Source organism: Triturus cristatus, chromosome 5_2, assembly GCF_964204655.1.
Source record: "Triturus cristatus chromosome 5_2, aTriCri1.1, whole genome shotgun sequence".
In the NCBI taxonomy this organism is placed as follows: domain Eukaryota; kingdom Metazoa; phylum Chordata; class Amphibia; order Caudata; family Salamandridae; genus Triturus; species Triturus cristatus.
Window position 1 is genome coordinate 472493443 of NC_140588.1, and position 13356 is coordinate 472506798.

General features: G+C 44.3%; 1 protein-coding gene across 1 annotated transcript in view; it reads left to right on the top strand.

Moving 5' to 3' along the window:
- Positions 1 to 13356, top strand: part of VPS41 (VPS41 subunit of HOPS complex) — an 828363-nt gene that overhangs the window by 338799 nt on the left and 476208 nt on the right. The window contains exon 5 of the mRNA XM_085607440.1: positions 12913 to 12987. Coding sequence (XP_085463566.1) covers positions 12913 to 12987 — 75 coding nt within the window. The remainder of the gene's footprint in view (positions 1 to 12912; positions 12988 to 13356) is intronic.

Genomic DNA, 13356 nt, shown 5'->3' on the forward strand with positions numbered 1-13356 from the left:
GAGGGCAAGACAGAAGTGGTGGAAGTATTAGGCTAAAGGGTACAGATAGTAAATCTCTTGCTACGCCCATACAGAGATTATTGTCTATCCACTCCCCAGAGAACCGATGATATCAGCCATTTCACTAGCTTTTATTCATCATCATTGTGGGTGCCTCCGAGCCTTGCTGCTCATGCCAGTAAAAAGGTTTCAAGGATCATATGAAGGAAAGCTTTAATATTACCTATAATAATATCCTTTCTCTTACGGGAAAGATGACCGCTCAAGAATAAGTGTGGCTCCTCCACTTCGAAAGAAAAAAGAAGATTGATGCTATCTGCCAGTAGTTTCATTGGGTCTGTTCCTTTTAGTTTTGCACTTGCTTGCTATGCTCTAGGCTGCAGTTTGGTGATTCCCTAGTGTGGAGTGGAGATGATCATATCCGAAGACCATGGACAGTGGCAGCTCGTCCTTATGGACATCAGTTGGTGCCAGGCTCTCTTTGTATTCTGTCAATTAATTTATTACACTAATTGGGAATAATATACATATTATATTTGTCACTATTAGTGTAATAGAAATGGAGTTCAAATAGCCGAAATATGACCCCCCCAACCAGCTGAAGTAAGTAAGAAATGCTTTTAAATGTATTTTGTGTGCTTGCTTGTGGATGAGAGCGTGTTTAGGTGAGAGATTGTGTAAGGCTGCGTTACTCCTGAGGCGGAAGCCGGGAGTCTGTATCTAAGCTAAATATTTTTAAAACTTGTGTATTGTGTTTTTAAAACTGCTGATTTGCACATTGTTCTTTCTGGCACTCACCCTGATCGCGCCGTGCAGCTGATCACTAGCTGACACTGCCTGTCCCCCTAACGCTGCTTTCTGGGCGCCATTGGCACCCCGAGGGAGACTTCTGCCACGCCCTCCCATTGCTGGCCACGCCCCCTCCCATGTCATCAGTCGCCACTATAAACCATGTGTCAATATCGGAAGCGCAGCGGACGAGCGCAGCGGGCGCGCCGGTTGCGCGCCGAAGGCGCGCATAAGGCAAGCTCGTCTGCGCTCTTCCGCGCCGAGACCGGGCAAAGGGCCACCCCCTCTGATCCACCACCCCCCCATCCCGCCTCCAGCTCCGTACCAATAACCTACACCTCGGAACAACTCCTCATCATTAACCAAACAATAAGGTCTCCTCACTCCTTACCCAACTTCAACTATAACAATCCTAGGATCGGACCACTCAAGTGTCCCACTTGTATCGTTATTCCATCTACTCCTCTCCCTACACCTCCCCCACTAGTGAGAACAGCACTTATAAATGTAAGATCCCTGCCGAAACACAAATTTGAAATCGCCGATTTCATAGACTCGCAACAGATAGATATTTTATTTATCACCGAGACATGGGGAGACGAGGCCTCTGGCCCGGACTTCAGAGATGCCACACCTAACAATTACTGTGTGTGTAAGTTAGACAGACCGATAAGGAAGGGTGGAGGAGTAGCGATTATTTACAAAAACCACCTCAAAATAACTACAGCAGACACAACCTACCCTGAATGCGAGGCCCTCCTATTCTCGATAGGCCTATCCAGTAAAGCAACATTCAAAGGTATGTTGATCTACCGCCCCCCAGGATCCAGAGCCAAATTCCTAGCACGCTTGGATCAAATAATCGAGACATCAATTGGATCACCACAGTTTACCATCTTAGGTGATTTCAATTTTCACCTCGAAGTTTTAGAAGACCCAGACACCATAACGCTACTGGGAGATTTAGAGACAGCCGGTCTTACACAAATTGTTAAAAAACCCACGCACAAAGCAGGACATACGTTGGATGGATTATTCACCAACAACCCTGAAATCTCCATCACCGAGATCATTCCTTTAATCTGGACAGATCATTCTGCAATATGCTTCTCTATTCCCACCAAACCCACTTCCCCTCGCTTGTCTCTTCCCCCTCCCACCAAATTCAGAGACTGGAAAAACTTAAATCTTGAACATCTCACTCAGATGATACAGGACAGTCCATTACCTAACGCGCATGATCCCATAGCAGCCTCAGATACCTACAAGGAGAATCTGATCGAAGCTTGCAACAAATTAGCACCGTCCAAAACCGCCCATCGGAGTAGAAAACTCCCTTCAGCCCCTTGGTTCTCCGAGTCGCTTAGACTTCAGCGCCAGCACTGCAGAAACCTTGAACGACAGTGGCGCCGTAACTTCAATACGCCTGACAAAATCATTTACAAAAGCGCTCTCTCCAACTATAAAAAACTCATAAAAACAGAGAAAACCACGTATTACACTAACCAAATTAATCAGGCTAAAAACTCCTCAGGGAAACTATTCCAAGTAGTAACATACCTGTCTAACCCACCTGCTCCTCAGTCAGAAGGATCTCAAGCCCTTTCTGATGCATTAGCCAACTTCTTCGAGGACAAGGTCAGAACCATCTTCAATACGTTCACACCCGACGTTGCGCCCATTCCCTCTGACTCTAGCGTTGATACTGGCCCCACATTCGCAGCTTTCGAACCTACCACCTGTGAATTCATCCAACCCCTGATCGCTCGAACCAAATCTGGTTCACCTCTAGATCCTTGCCCCCCTAGCATCCTCAACCTCATCCCGGAAGTTATTGCTCCACCTCTAACCACCATCTGCAATGCAATGTTTGCATCTGGTGTTTACCCCCCGGTATGGAAAAAAGCAATAATTAAACCACTACTCAAAAAACCCAGCCTAGATCCTTTCCTTCCTGCTAGCTACAGGCCCATCGCCTGCCTCCCATTCCCCGCAAAGATCTTTGAAAAGATCATGAATATCCAGCTGTCAAACTATATTCACCACAACAATCTACTGGATGACACCCAATTTGGGTTTCGACAGGGCCACGGAACAGAGACGGCACTGCTAAAAGCAGCAGATGAGATTAGATACACGATGGATAACGGAGGAGCCGCAGTCCTGATACTCTTGGACCTATCTGTGGCCTTCGACACGGTCGACCATGCCACCTTGATCGACCGTGTCGAGGCCATAGGAGTTACAGACAAAGCAAAAAACCTCCTGGCCTCATTTCTGTCAAACCGTCCGCAAACTGTGAAACTAGGCAATTTCACATCCCAGACCTTCTCCCTGCCATGTGGAGTACCGCAGGGATCCTCGCTAAGTCCGACACTATTCAACATCTATGTGTCGGACCTGGCGAGGGTCATAAAATCCTGCGGAATCTCCCTCACTACCTACGCAGACGACACCCAACTGGTGCTGTCGATATACAATGATGGAATCTCAGTGGCAGCCAATTTCCAAACGGGAATGAAGGCAATAAGCTCCTGGATGTCATCCAACTGTCTTAAACTCAATTCCGATAAGACAGAAGTGATGACATTCGGGAGGCTTCAACCCACCTGGTCCCCACAATGGTGGCCCCACCAGATGGGACAACCCCCAGAACCTGTAACGAAGGTACGCAACCTGGGTGTTATCTTCGATAACAAGCTGTCATTCCAGCAACATGCCAATTCAGTGGTTTCCTCTTCCTTTTACATACTAAAAAGGATAAAAAAATTAATTCCATACCTTCCTCCACATGCAGGCAAAACCCTGGTCAGTACATTAGTATTCTCCAAAACTGACTACTGCAATGCATTGCTACTCAATGCACAACAGAAGGTCCTCAATAAACTGCAAACAGTGCAGAATGCAGCAGCTAGGACTCTGCTGTCCATCCCTAAATTTGCATCTGTCTCACCCTACATCCGACAGCTACATTGGCTACCGGTGAGGAGCCGTATCAAATTCAAAGCTTTATGCATAGCATATAAGGCTATTCACGATCACGGACCGCTATTCCTAAGAAGAGCCTTTCGACCGCTTAAACACACAAGAGCCTTGCGCTCATCCTCTGCGCATCTACTCATGGTCCCCCGTACAAGAAGGGCCAATTGGGGTGACAAACGCTTCTCCGTGGCTACAGCCATACTATGGAATACACTTCCTCTATACATCAAGTGTGCTCCGACCCTTCTCAACTTTAGAAAAAAACTAAAGACATGGTTGTTCCCTGCCTAATCCTCCCTTCCTCCTGAGAGTTCCGCAACCACAGCGCCGAGACACCCTTGGGTATTTGCGCGCTCTAAAAATCGCCAAATAAATAAATAAATAAAAAAAAATAAGTGAGTGTGGGTGTATATATATGGAAGCGTGTGTGAGTGAAAGTGAAGGTCAAAGGGCATGTGATGCTACTTCCCCAGGTATTTTGATGAATTAATGTGCATTCTGAAGACCCATGGCAAGTTGGCATCTCCACAAAGTGGGAACGGTTTTGCTTGGCTTTGGATGTGATAACAACAGCGTAACAAAAATACACTGTCTTTGAAAAGGGTGTGCAGACATACTCACCATTTTTGGTGGAAGCCAGTCTTCAGACAGCAAAGTGACCAGAGGAATCAGATGTCAAGGAGTGACTCTAGCAGATGACCTGGCTGGGGATGAACTGTTGGCTGTGATAACAAAGGCAGCAGTTGCACAAGTAGAGGAAGAATTGTTTGACATGAAAAGACAAACCCTGGTACAAACCTTGACAATCAGTTAAGTGAGTAGGAATTAGTCACAACCTTTGATAAATCCTCTAATTCGACCAAACAAGTTAACAATTCATTGGTCTTTCACTCGGTGTATCGGTTGACAATTTTGCTATTGGGACACTATTTCAGTGAGTTACTTTTAAAATTCTGTGGCAGGGTGTCAAATCATTGCATGTTTAAACAGAATCCTAGGCATATCCTTCACCTTATAAGTTTTTTTTACAGAAACTGCTCACTTCATTTGTTGGCAAAGTTAGTTTAGCACAGTTACTGATGGGACTGCAAGGATACAACTGAGAAGCATAAATGGTACTGCAACATTTTCTTCTTTATTTTGGGCTTATTGTCTACTTAAATGTCTAAGAGCCTGATTTAGATCTTGGCGGACGGGTTACTTCATCACAACGGTGACATATCCCGTCTGCCGAAATATAAATCCCTTACAACATATTGGGATTTATATTTCGGTGGACGGGATATCTGTCACTGTTGGGACGGAGTAACCCATCTGCCAAGATGGAAATCAGGGCCTAAATTCGTCTTTGCTTTGTGGTTTCCTGGTCGGTATAGGTCTATGATGAAGATTTGTGTTTAAAAGTGCACCCAGCATAGCTGATGTTGATTTGCATCCCTGGTGGTTTTTAATTACATCAGTTCTGATAATTGGTAATCACTGGGAATGGTAATGGCTTGGAGCTCCTTTTCAAGGACATTATAGTTAAAGCTGGAAAGAGTGTTTTACCAAAAATGAAAGGCAACCAGATGGATCTCTTTAGAGAGGATAGCCCAGAATTGCACCTACATCAATAATTAAAGGCATCAGGCTTCCGCATGGTTAAAAGAAGTTAGTAAATTAAACACCAGGGGCCGTATTATGAATACAGCACACTTTCCCTGTGCCATGGTGCGCCTTTTAAAAAGTGCACCAAGTGCAAACGGGGACAGTGTGCCGTCTTAGAAAGAATGTGCTGTCCTCAGGGCGGTCACAAACTTGCGCTGCCCTTGGGGCAGTGCATTCAAGTGAAATACGGAGCAGTGTTTTAAAGCTTCTCTGTGTTTTACAGTGCAGGTGGCAACCTGCCTGCACTTTCAAGAGGAGAGAGCAATCCCATTGCATGCGGGTGCAGTGAGTGACTGCACCTGCCTTTAAAGGAATGTCTGGTGGGGCCATAGGACCCCCTTTCTCACCTCCAAAGAGCTGCCTTTAGGAGGCACTCTGAAAGTGTGCCACCTTCTTGAAGCACTTTCAGTGTGCCTCCTAAAGCCATGCGTTCCTCTGCGCCTGGGTTTATAATATGGCGCTGGCACACAGGCAAACAGATTCCCTTATTTGCACGAGGCTCTCTTATTGTAGTGCTGATGCAAAATGTGCACCAGCACTATCTGTATTACAGAAGGGGATGGACAAGCGACTCCGGCCCCCTCTGTAATATCATTGTGCCCCGGGGTCGCACAAAGCAGGTGCACCCTCTTGTTGCTACCACCGGGCACAATGTATAATACAGCCCCTGAGTAGTGTTAGAAATGTGAGGTGTAGCACTCTGCATTGTTTTTTTAGGTGAACAACAACAACAATAATCAGTATATCAATTCATTTAAGTTAGTTGTTTTATATGTATTTTCCAATTGATCAGTCTACATATGTTTTGTCCTGACCTGTATGTCAGAAGGCTTATGTAATACAGTGCACGTTTTTTTAGGAAAAGAATGGATTTAAATATTTCATTATCAGGTTTGTATTTCATGCAGGCAGGTTTTTTTTAGAGCTGTTTCGGTTCTGTTCACCATGGTGTATCTGTTACCCACTTACCCAGATCACTATAGTAGTGTATTCTGAAATCCTCATTTACTAGTTTAATCCTAGAAATAGTCTGTTTCTTTTCTCAAGAGTAGTTATGGGGCAGTGAGCATGAAATAAGCCTTGATAAATCACCAATAGAAATTATAACAATTCCAACCACTTTGTGGCTCCTTCAGGCTTCCCTTGGTTTACCATGTAAGGACAGTTGTAGTCTTTCTCAACCTTCAAGAACAAAGCAAACCTCTGGATTTTGAAAAGTTCAGAATGATGTGTTGATTGGATTCAGATTTAATCACCTTATTGTACAAGGGATGGAAGGCAGTTGCATAGTCCAAAGTTCATTATGAGTGACGAGTAATGCCCATCTCAGGTACAAATTGGCATTTTCCCTTTGCCTCCTTGTTGGACCCTCTAAAAGTTTAGGCTCCTCATATATCCAATTAAGGATTAATTTGGATCCTTGGGCTTGCTGAATTCGGACACTTATCAACAGTATATGTATCTCATTTAATTGCCTGTAGTCAACACATATATAAGGTAATGATTATTTGTTTTGCTAAGAAGAAAATAAGAGCTCCAAATCATAATGTCAATTAATAAATGAAGCATTTGACGTATAAACTACAAGGCTCTGTACCAGATCATTGTAGGGGTCTTAGCTGCAATGAGAAAGCAGCTGATAATCTTCTCTGCCACTAAAGGATTTCCGATCATCCGGCATCGTTGTTGTGAGATTTGCTCAAAGTTCTTGGGCAATCAGGTTCAAATGTTTTCGAAAATACAGTTCGCAAATTGGTTTTAAGACCAAATGGTACAACATGTGTGGTTTTTACACCTGTTCATTCCAGATTCAATGCCTGAACATTTGACAAACAGTGCTGAGCAAATTAACACCAAATCAATAAGCGATTTCAAGATGGCACAAGTACTTTCTTTTTTCCTGCAAAATAGCTTGTGAAACACTTCCTGCTGGGAGCTTGAGCAATTCTTTCTATGCTTGTAATGAGAGAATATCTATTTTGGAGCCTCCATCGCTCCCCCCCCCCCTCCAGCTCTCCCCCTTATCCCCCCCACCCTCCCCACCATGCACATATCTACACACACTTTTTGGCTAGACTGTGAATTCTTCTTTAGAAGAAATTAAGAGGTAGGTAATGCAAGTTCTGAGCTGATTCAACACAAGTTTTAGTTACAACTATTGAAACAGTTGCAAATGATAACTAGCTCTCATTTTAAATATGTATGTACATTCATAGAAGTACTCACTGAAAAGTGAAAAAGCCTTCTTAGGCGCATTTCGGTTCTCTGTTCAGATTGATGATAAATTCCCTGAATCAAATTCAGAATTTCTCTAAAATAGGTTCACTGCAAAACCTAACAAACACTGAGATAAATCGGTTCTAGTAATTTGCGAGAAGGATAACTAAATCCATTACCATGTGCTGCTCCTGACCACTCACTTAACAGCACTGATGGCATCATTAATGAAATCTCTGTGATTCATTACACTCTGATCACATCAATAACAGCAATATAAACAAAAATAATATAAAATGCTGTTTGCACAAGACAAAATTAAAAGAAATGATGAAAAACTACAATCTGTGCCTCCAAGGAGCTGGATCAGTAGGGCGAAACCACCTGCATGACAACCCCCAAATTGTGAGACAACAGAGCCCATTGTGCTCTTAATTTAGATCATACTGAGAGGGAAAAGGGTATATGGTCACTAACACCCAGCCCTCATGACTCTGAAAGAGGCTTTGCAAGACCTTTGGCCTCACTGAACCTGTTTGTGATTTAAAAGTTCTGGGGCAGTTGCACATGGTTATTGGTTAATATGTGAGGCATGAGAAAAGGAGCGAGAACTAGTTGAAGGCCATAATCTGTATCTCCACGTCACTGAATACAACCCAATGATGCGTGCAGATGACAATGACCAAGTACTAGGGTTTGTGTCACCTGCACCATGCACCTATATTACCCACTACGAACTACTTTGGGTTATGTCCAGTTGGGGATTGAGAGCAAGACCCTGATCACACCCCTGTTTCCTCAAACATGGCCATATGCAACTTTGGTGGCGTACAGGTTATAACCCATTTTGCTTAGCCTTTGACATGCACGCAGCTTTTGTTTCCATATAAACCACTCCCAAGAGTCATGCTCACGGGCTTGAGCGCAGGACATAGAGCACTGCAACAGTCATTGAGTTCAGTGCCTGGCCACAAGATAGGCTGTTGCCCAGACATGCACAGGATGATTAAGTGATGGACATACCCACTGCACCTGCCCTTCAGTGAGGTTTGAGAGCCGGCCTGGCAAAACGTCCAGCCCCTGTATGCACATAACCGCTGCACATAACATTTGGCCATGGCTATGTACAATGAGGGTTGAAAACAAGCCCTATCCTTCAGCCAGCCCTGTACCTACCATGCGTTCTCTGGTACGGGGATTAAACTGCAGTATCTGGCCTTCTTTTAGGTGCTGTAATTAGCAGTTAGCCTTATGACCATTGATCAAGCATTGCACTCACTCCCCCCTTGTGGACATCCCACTATGGATGACCATGGGTGCTCAGGCCCCATGTGAACATGACCCATTTCCTTTTCCATTATGCCATCTGCATTGGGGGTCGAACACAGATCATGGCTTTTGGCCATGTCCTGCGGCAAGCTCCTTTGAAGGGTATAACGTGCCGTGCACTCCAAGTGGCTGAGATGTTGGGGGGACTACATTTGACTCAGCTGGACACGGCCCCCACACATCGTGCGCGTCACATTTTGGACCTTATTTTTTCAAACGATCCCACAATCAAGGTTAAGGCTCCCTTGCCATTAACGTGATCAGACCACTGGCTGGTTCCGTTTAGTCTGTTAAGAAGTGGTGGGAAACATAGCTCGAGACCCGAGTTTGTGAAGAAGAGAAACTGGAAAAGGGTTTCCCCCGAGTCCGTGGGTCCCGTCCTGCATAATACCCCACTTCTGTTGACAGGTGATCCCAGCATGGATGCAACCACTTTTAATGAGTGGGTTACATCCTCCCTTGATTTTATTGCTCCCATGAAAATGGTAAAACTGACTAGGAAAAAACCTTCCGCTCCCTGGTTCTCCTCAGAGCTCCGCTTAGAGAAAAGCGCCTGTAAAAAGTTGGAGGACATCTGGCGAAAAGCTTATAATCTGGATGCGAAGAGTATGTACAAAACTGCACTAAAAAAATGTCATGCCCTCAAACGTCTAGCTATTAGGAATTTCCTAGCCAACCAAATTAAAGAGTCGGACAATTCATCCAAGGAAGTATTTAAGATCTTGCAAGTTTTCATGAAACCTCAAGCTACCATGAGTACGATTATGCCATCAGCTGATTTATGTAGAGATCTGTCAAATTTTTTCCAGGATAAGGTACAATCTATATATTCTGCCTTCTCAGTGTCAGAGGATTGTTCAACCACCTCTCTGGCTCCTGGTTCTCCTTGTCACTGGCCTGAATTTCGGCCTTTTTGTCCGACTTTGTCCCTGCTAGACCTAGTGAGAACCAAGTCAGGTTCGCCTCTTGATCCTTGTCCAGCTAGATTTTTTTATCTGCTGGCTCCTTTTTTTAATCCCAACCTAAATGTTATCTGGAATGCATCTCTTAAAAAGGAAGACGCAGATTCTGGTATACTTAAGAAACCTATGCACGTTTCGCTCCTGCCCACTCCTGCAGAAATACTGGAGAAGAAAGTTCAGAGACAGCTCTCCAATTACTTGGAGTCCAACAACCTTCTTTGTGACTCCCATTCGGGCTTTAGGATGGGCTATAGTACTGAGGCTGCTCTGCTGGAGGTGGCGGAAACCATCCGAGAATCCCTAGACCATGGTAGCTGTGCCATGCTTGTGCTGTTGGACTTGTCCGCAGCATTCGATACGGTCTCTCACTCGATTCTTTTAGACCGACTGGTAAGGCTGGGTATCTCGGGGACCATCTTAAATTGGTTCCACTCATTTCTGGATAAGCGGTCTCAGCAGGTCTTTCTGCCCCCCCATTTCTCCCCCTCCTGTTCCATGGTATGTGGAGTACCTCAGGCTTCGGCATTAAGCCTCATTCTGCGTAGTGGAACACTGTGGAGTGAGAAGAATATCATACACTGATGATGCACAGCTTGTGTTTTCATTTAGAGACACTGCAAAGTCTGCGTTTGACAGCTTCAGGCATTGCCTAACCAAGATCGCCTCCTGGATGACGGACAATTGCCTGAAATTAAATGCTGACAAAACAGAGGTGATGTTCTTTAATCAACTTTCACCCTTACTGGCTGATCTCTGGTGGCCAATGCAGCGGAATCCCCCTCCCACCCCTGTCACCTCAGTTAGAAATTTAGGCTTCAAATTTGATTCCAAATTGTCGGCCTAGACCCAGATCGGTCAGGTTTCCAGAGCATGTTTTTGGAAACTCAAAACCCTGCGAAGATGTCTCCATCTGCTGCCGATGGACTGTCGGGCCACAATAGTCAATGCCCTTATTACATCTCAGCTGGACTATGCTAACAGCTTGTACCTGGGTCTCCCTGCTTATCTTACCCATAGGCTGCAGACAGTCCAGAACGCCACAGCAAGGTTCATCAGAAATGTGCCCCTCTGACATCACATTACCCCTCATTTGCATAGCCTTCACTGACTCCCAGTGAACAGGAGAATCGAATTTAAGGCACTGTCTCTTGCCTTTAGAGCCACAAGAGATAGAGGTCCAGGATACCTGAAACAGAGACTTCAGAAATACCATCAGAACAGGACCCTGCGATCTAACTCTCAGATGCTTCTCCACACTCCTCGCTTTTCTAAAGCCAGGATTGGCGGGTGAGCCTTTGCAGTAAGAACAGCGCTCTTTGGAATGCTATGCCTAATCACGTGCTCAAAGCAGAATCGGAATCTACTTTTAGGAAGGCAATGAAAACATGGCTGTTTGACTTGCCCTAGCCTGTTGCTCTTCCCCCTATCTGACCATTTAGCGCCGGGACACCGCTATTGGTGGTAGCCGAGCGCTCTATAAATTGTTTGGTATGGTATGGTATGGTATGGTATATGCAGCCGGGTATGGGTGAGGGACCTGGGCCAAACCCATGTGCTTACAAAAATCACTGCGCTCAGCCTTGAGCTGTGCAAATGTGCTTTGTGTATTTTTTTATTTTTTTACGATCTGCAAATCCAGAATGGTCAAATGGATTCGCAGCCATCATCTTGGACTCCACCTTTCTGATTTGAGTACATGGAGTGCACAAGCACAAAATGGTGGCTCTGTGGAACAGCTAAGCTGCAGGCAGAGTTGCGGATTCCACGGTGAAAATGATTACTGTTGTCTTTGTTGAGGAAAAGTATCCAACCGTGTGGGATCCCTCCACCCTGGAAAGTCTTTCCCTGCTCTCTTATACTCTCCCCAATGTCTTTCACAGGCAGAGACGTTTTAAGGCATGGACAAAGTGGGCTCTGGCCCAGGGCCCCAGCCTTTCAGGGGGCCCCGATAGAGCCAGCTCTGTTCTGCACAGAGTCTTGCCCTGTTGACCTTGAACCATTTTTAAACAGATTGTTGTAAATAGCATTTTTCTATTATTTATTTTCATGCAACATCCATATAAAAGTTTCTTTTAGATCAGTACAGGCCCTCACATATGAGAAGGTGAAATGGGAGTGTGTGACAGATTATTTGCAGTAACATTAGTGAGGTGCTGCTGTGTGACAATACTGAAAACACACATCACTAGCCCTGAATATCAGATGTACGCACATTTAGAATTTGAACAAAGACGGAATGAAAGAGATGAAACTGGATCATAAAATCAAAGCTGCTCCGAACATGGGCCCCCAAAATACATTTGGCCCCGGGCCCCCAAAATTCTTAAAACGTCCCTGTTCACAGGCAGGATCCATGACAATTTGTAGATCACTTGCTGTGTGTGGTGACACCTGCAATAAAACATTACATTTATTTCCATCCAATCACATTTTGATGAGCTGTGGTCCCTTTAGAATCTACTAATCCCACTCAAGGCAACAAATGTCGTTTGTTTAATCAAACTTGTTTTTTTTTTTTTTTACAAGTTTACAAATTTCATTGCTGGGTTTTGCTAATCCAAGATGGTTACTCGGGCTGACAAGATGCCTCTATTTGTTTTATCTACCTTGACAACTACTGAGTATGGATTTTCACAAACCACATAAACGATCGTCAGTTATAACAGATCACTTCACCTCGTCATCGTCTAGTGGAAATCTGTCCAGCAGTTTTCGCTGTAGATGCCACCGTTTTTGTCTGCGGAAATTAACATGGGTTAAATCCCTTTATAACGTTCCCATAATCGAGTCAATGTGTAATGCGTCTGACTAAAGCTTTTGGAAAGTTGTATGCAGTTTCGTTAAAAAGCGCGAGTTATTCTGATATATATAGGGTCATAATTAAATTGTGTTTATTTTTTCTTAAATGTTCCCATAACCTTTCAGGGGTTATTCGAGGAAAAATTTACAAATGTGTCTGGTTTTTTTTTTTTTTTTTTTTTTGCAGAGTCAGGTGAAGATAAATCATATCAGCTTGGATGAAGACGGAGAACATGTTGGGATCTGCTCTGAGGATGGCAAGGTACATTCTATGTGTAACACTGGCTACATGGGAATTTTAAGCAATGTATACCTAACTGTCCACCACGCGGGAAGAAACTTCTATTCGCAGTGAGGAGCTGAAGCAGAAAAAAACACTGTGCTCAGTCATTCAGGAAACTCGCCCAATTTCAGTTCTTATAATAAAAAACAAATATATTTTGCACCTAAATGCCGTAGGGAAAGTAATTACAAGACTGTCAATATTGTTACTGCTATTAGGCTGATTAACAACAGTGATGGTAAGAGCAGAGCATATCACTTTCATTATTTTTGCCATGATGCCAGTGGTACTTCAGCCACTGGTTTGCTGTTCCTGAAGGACAGTGGTGTTATGCTGTGCTATAATAAA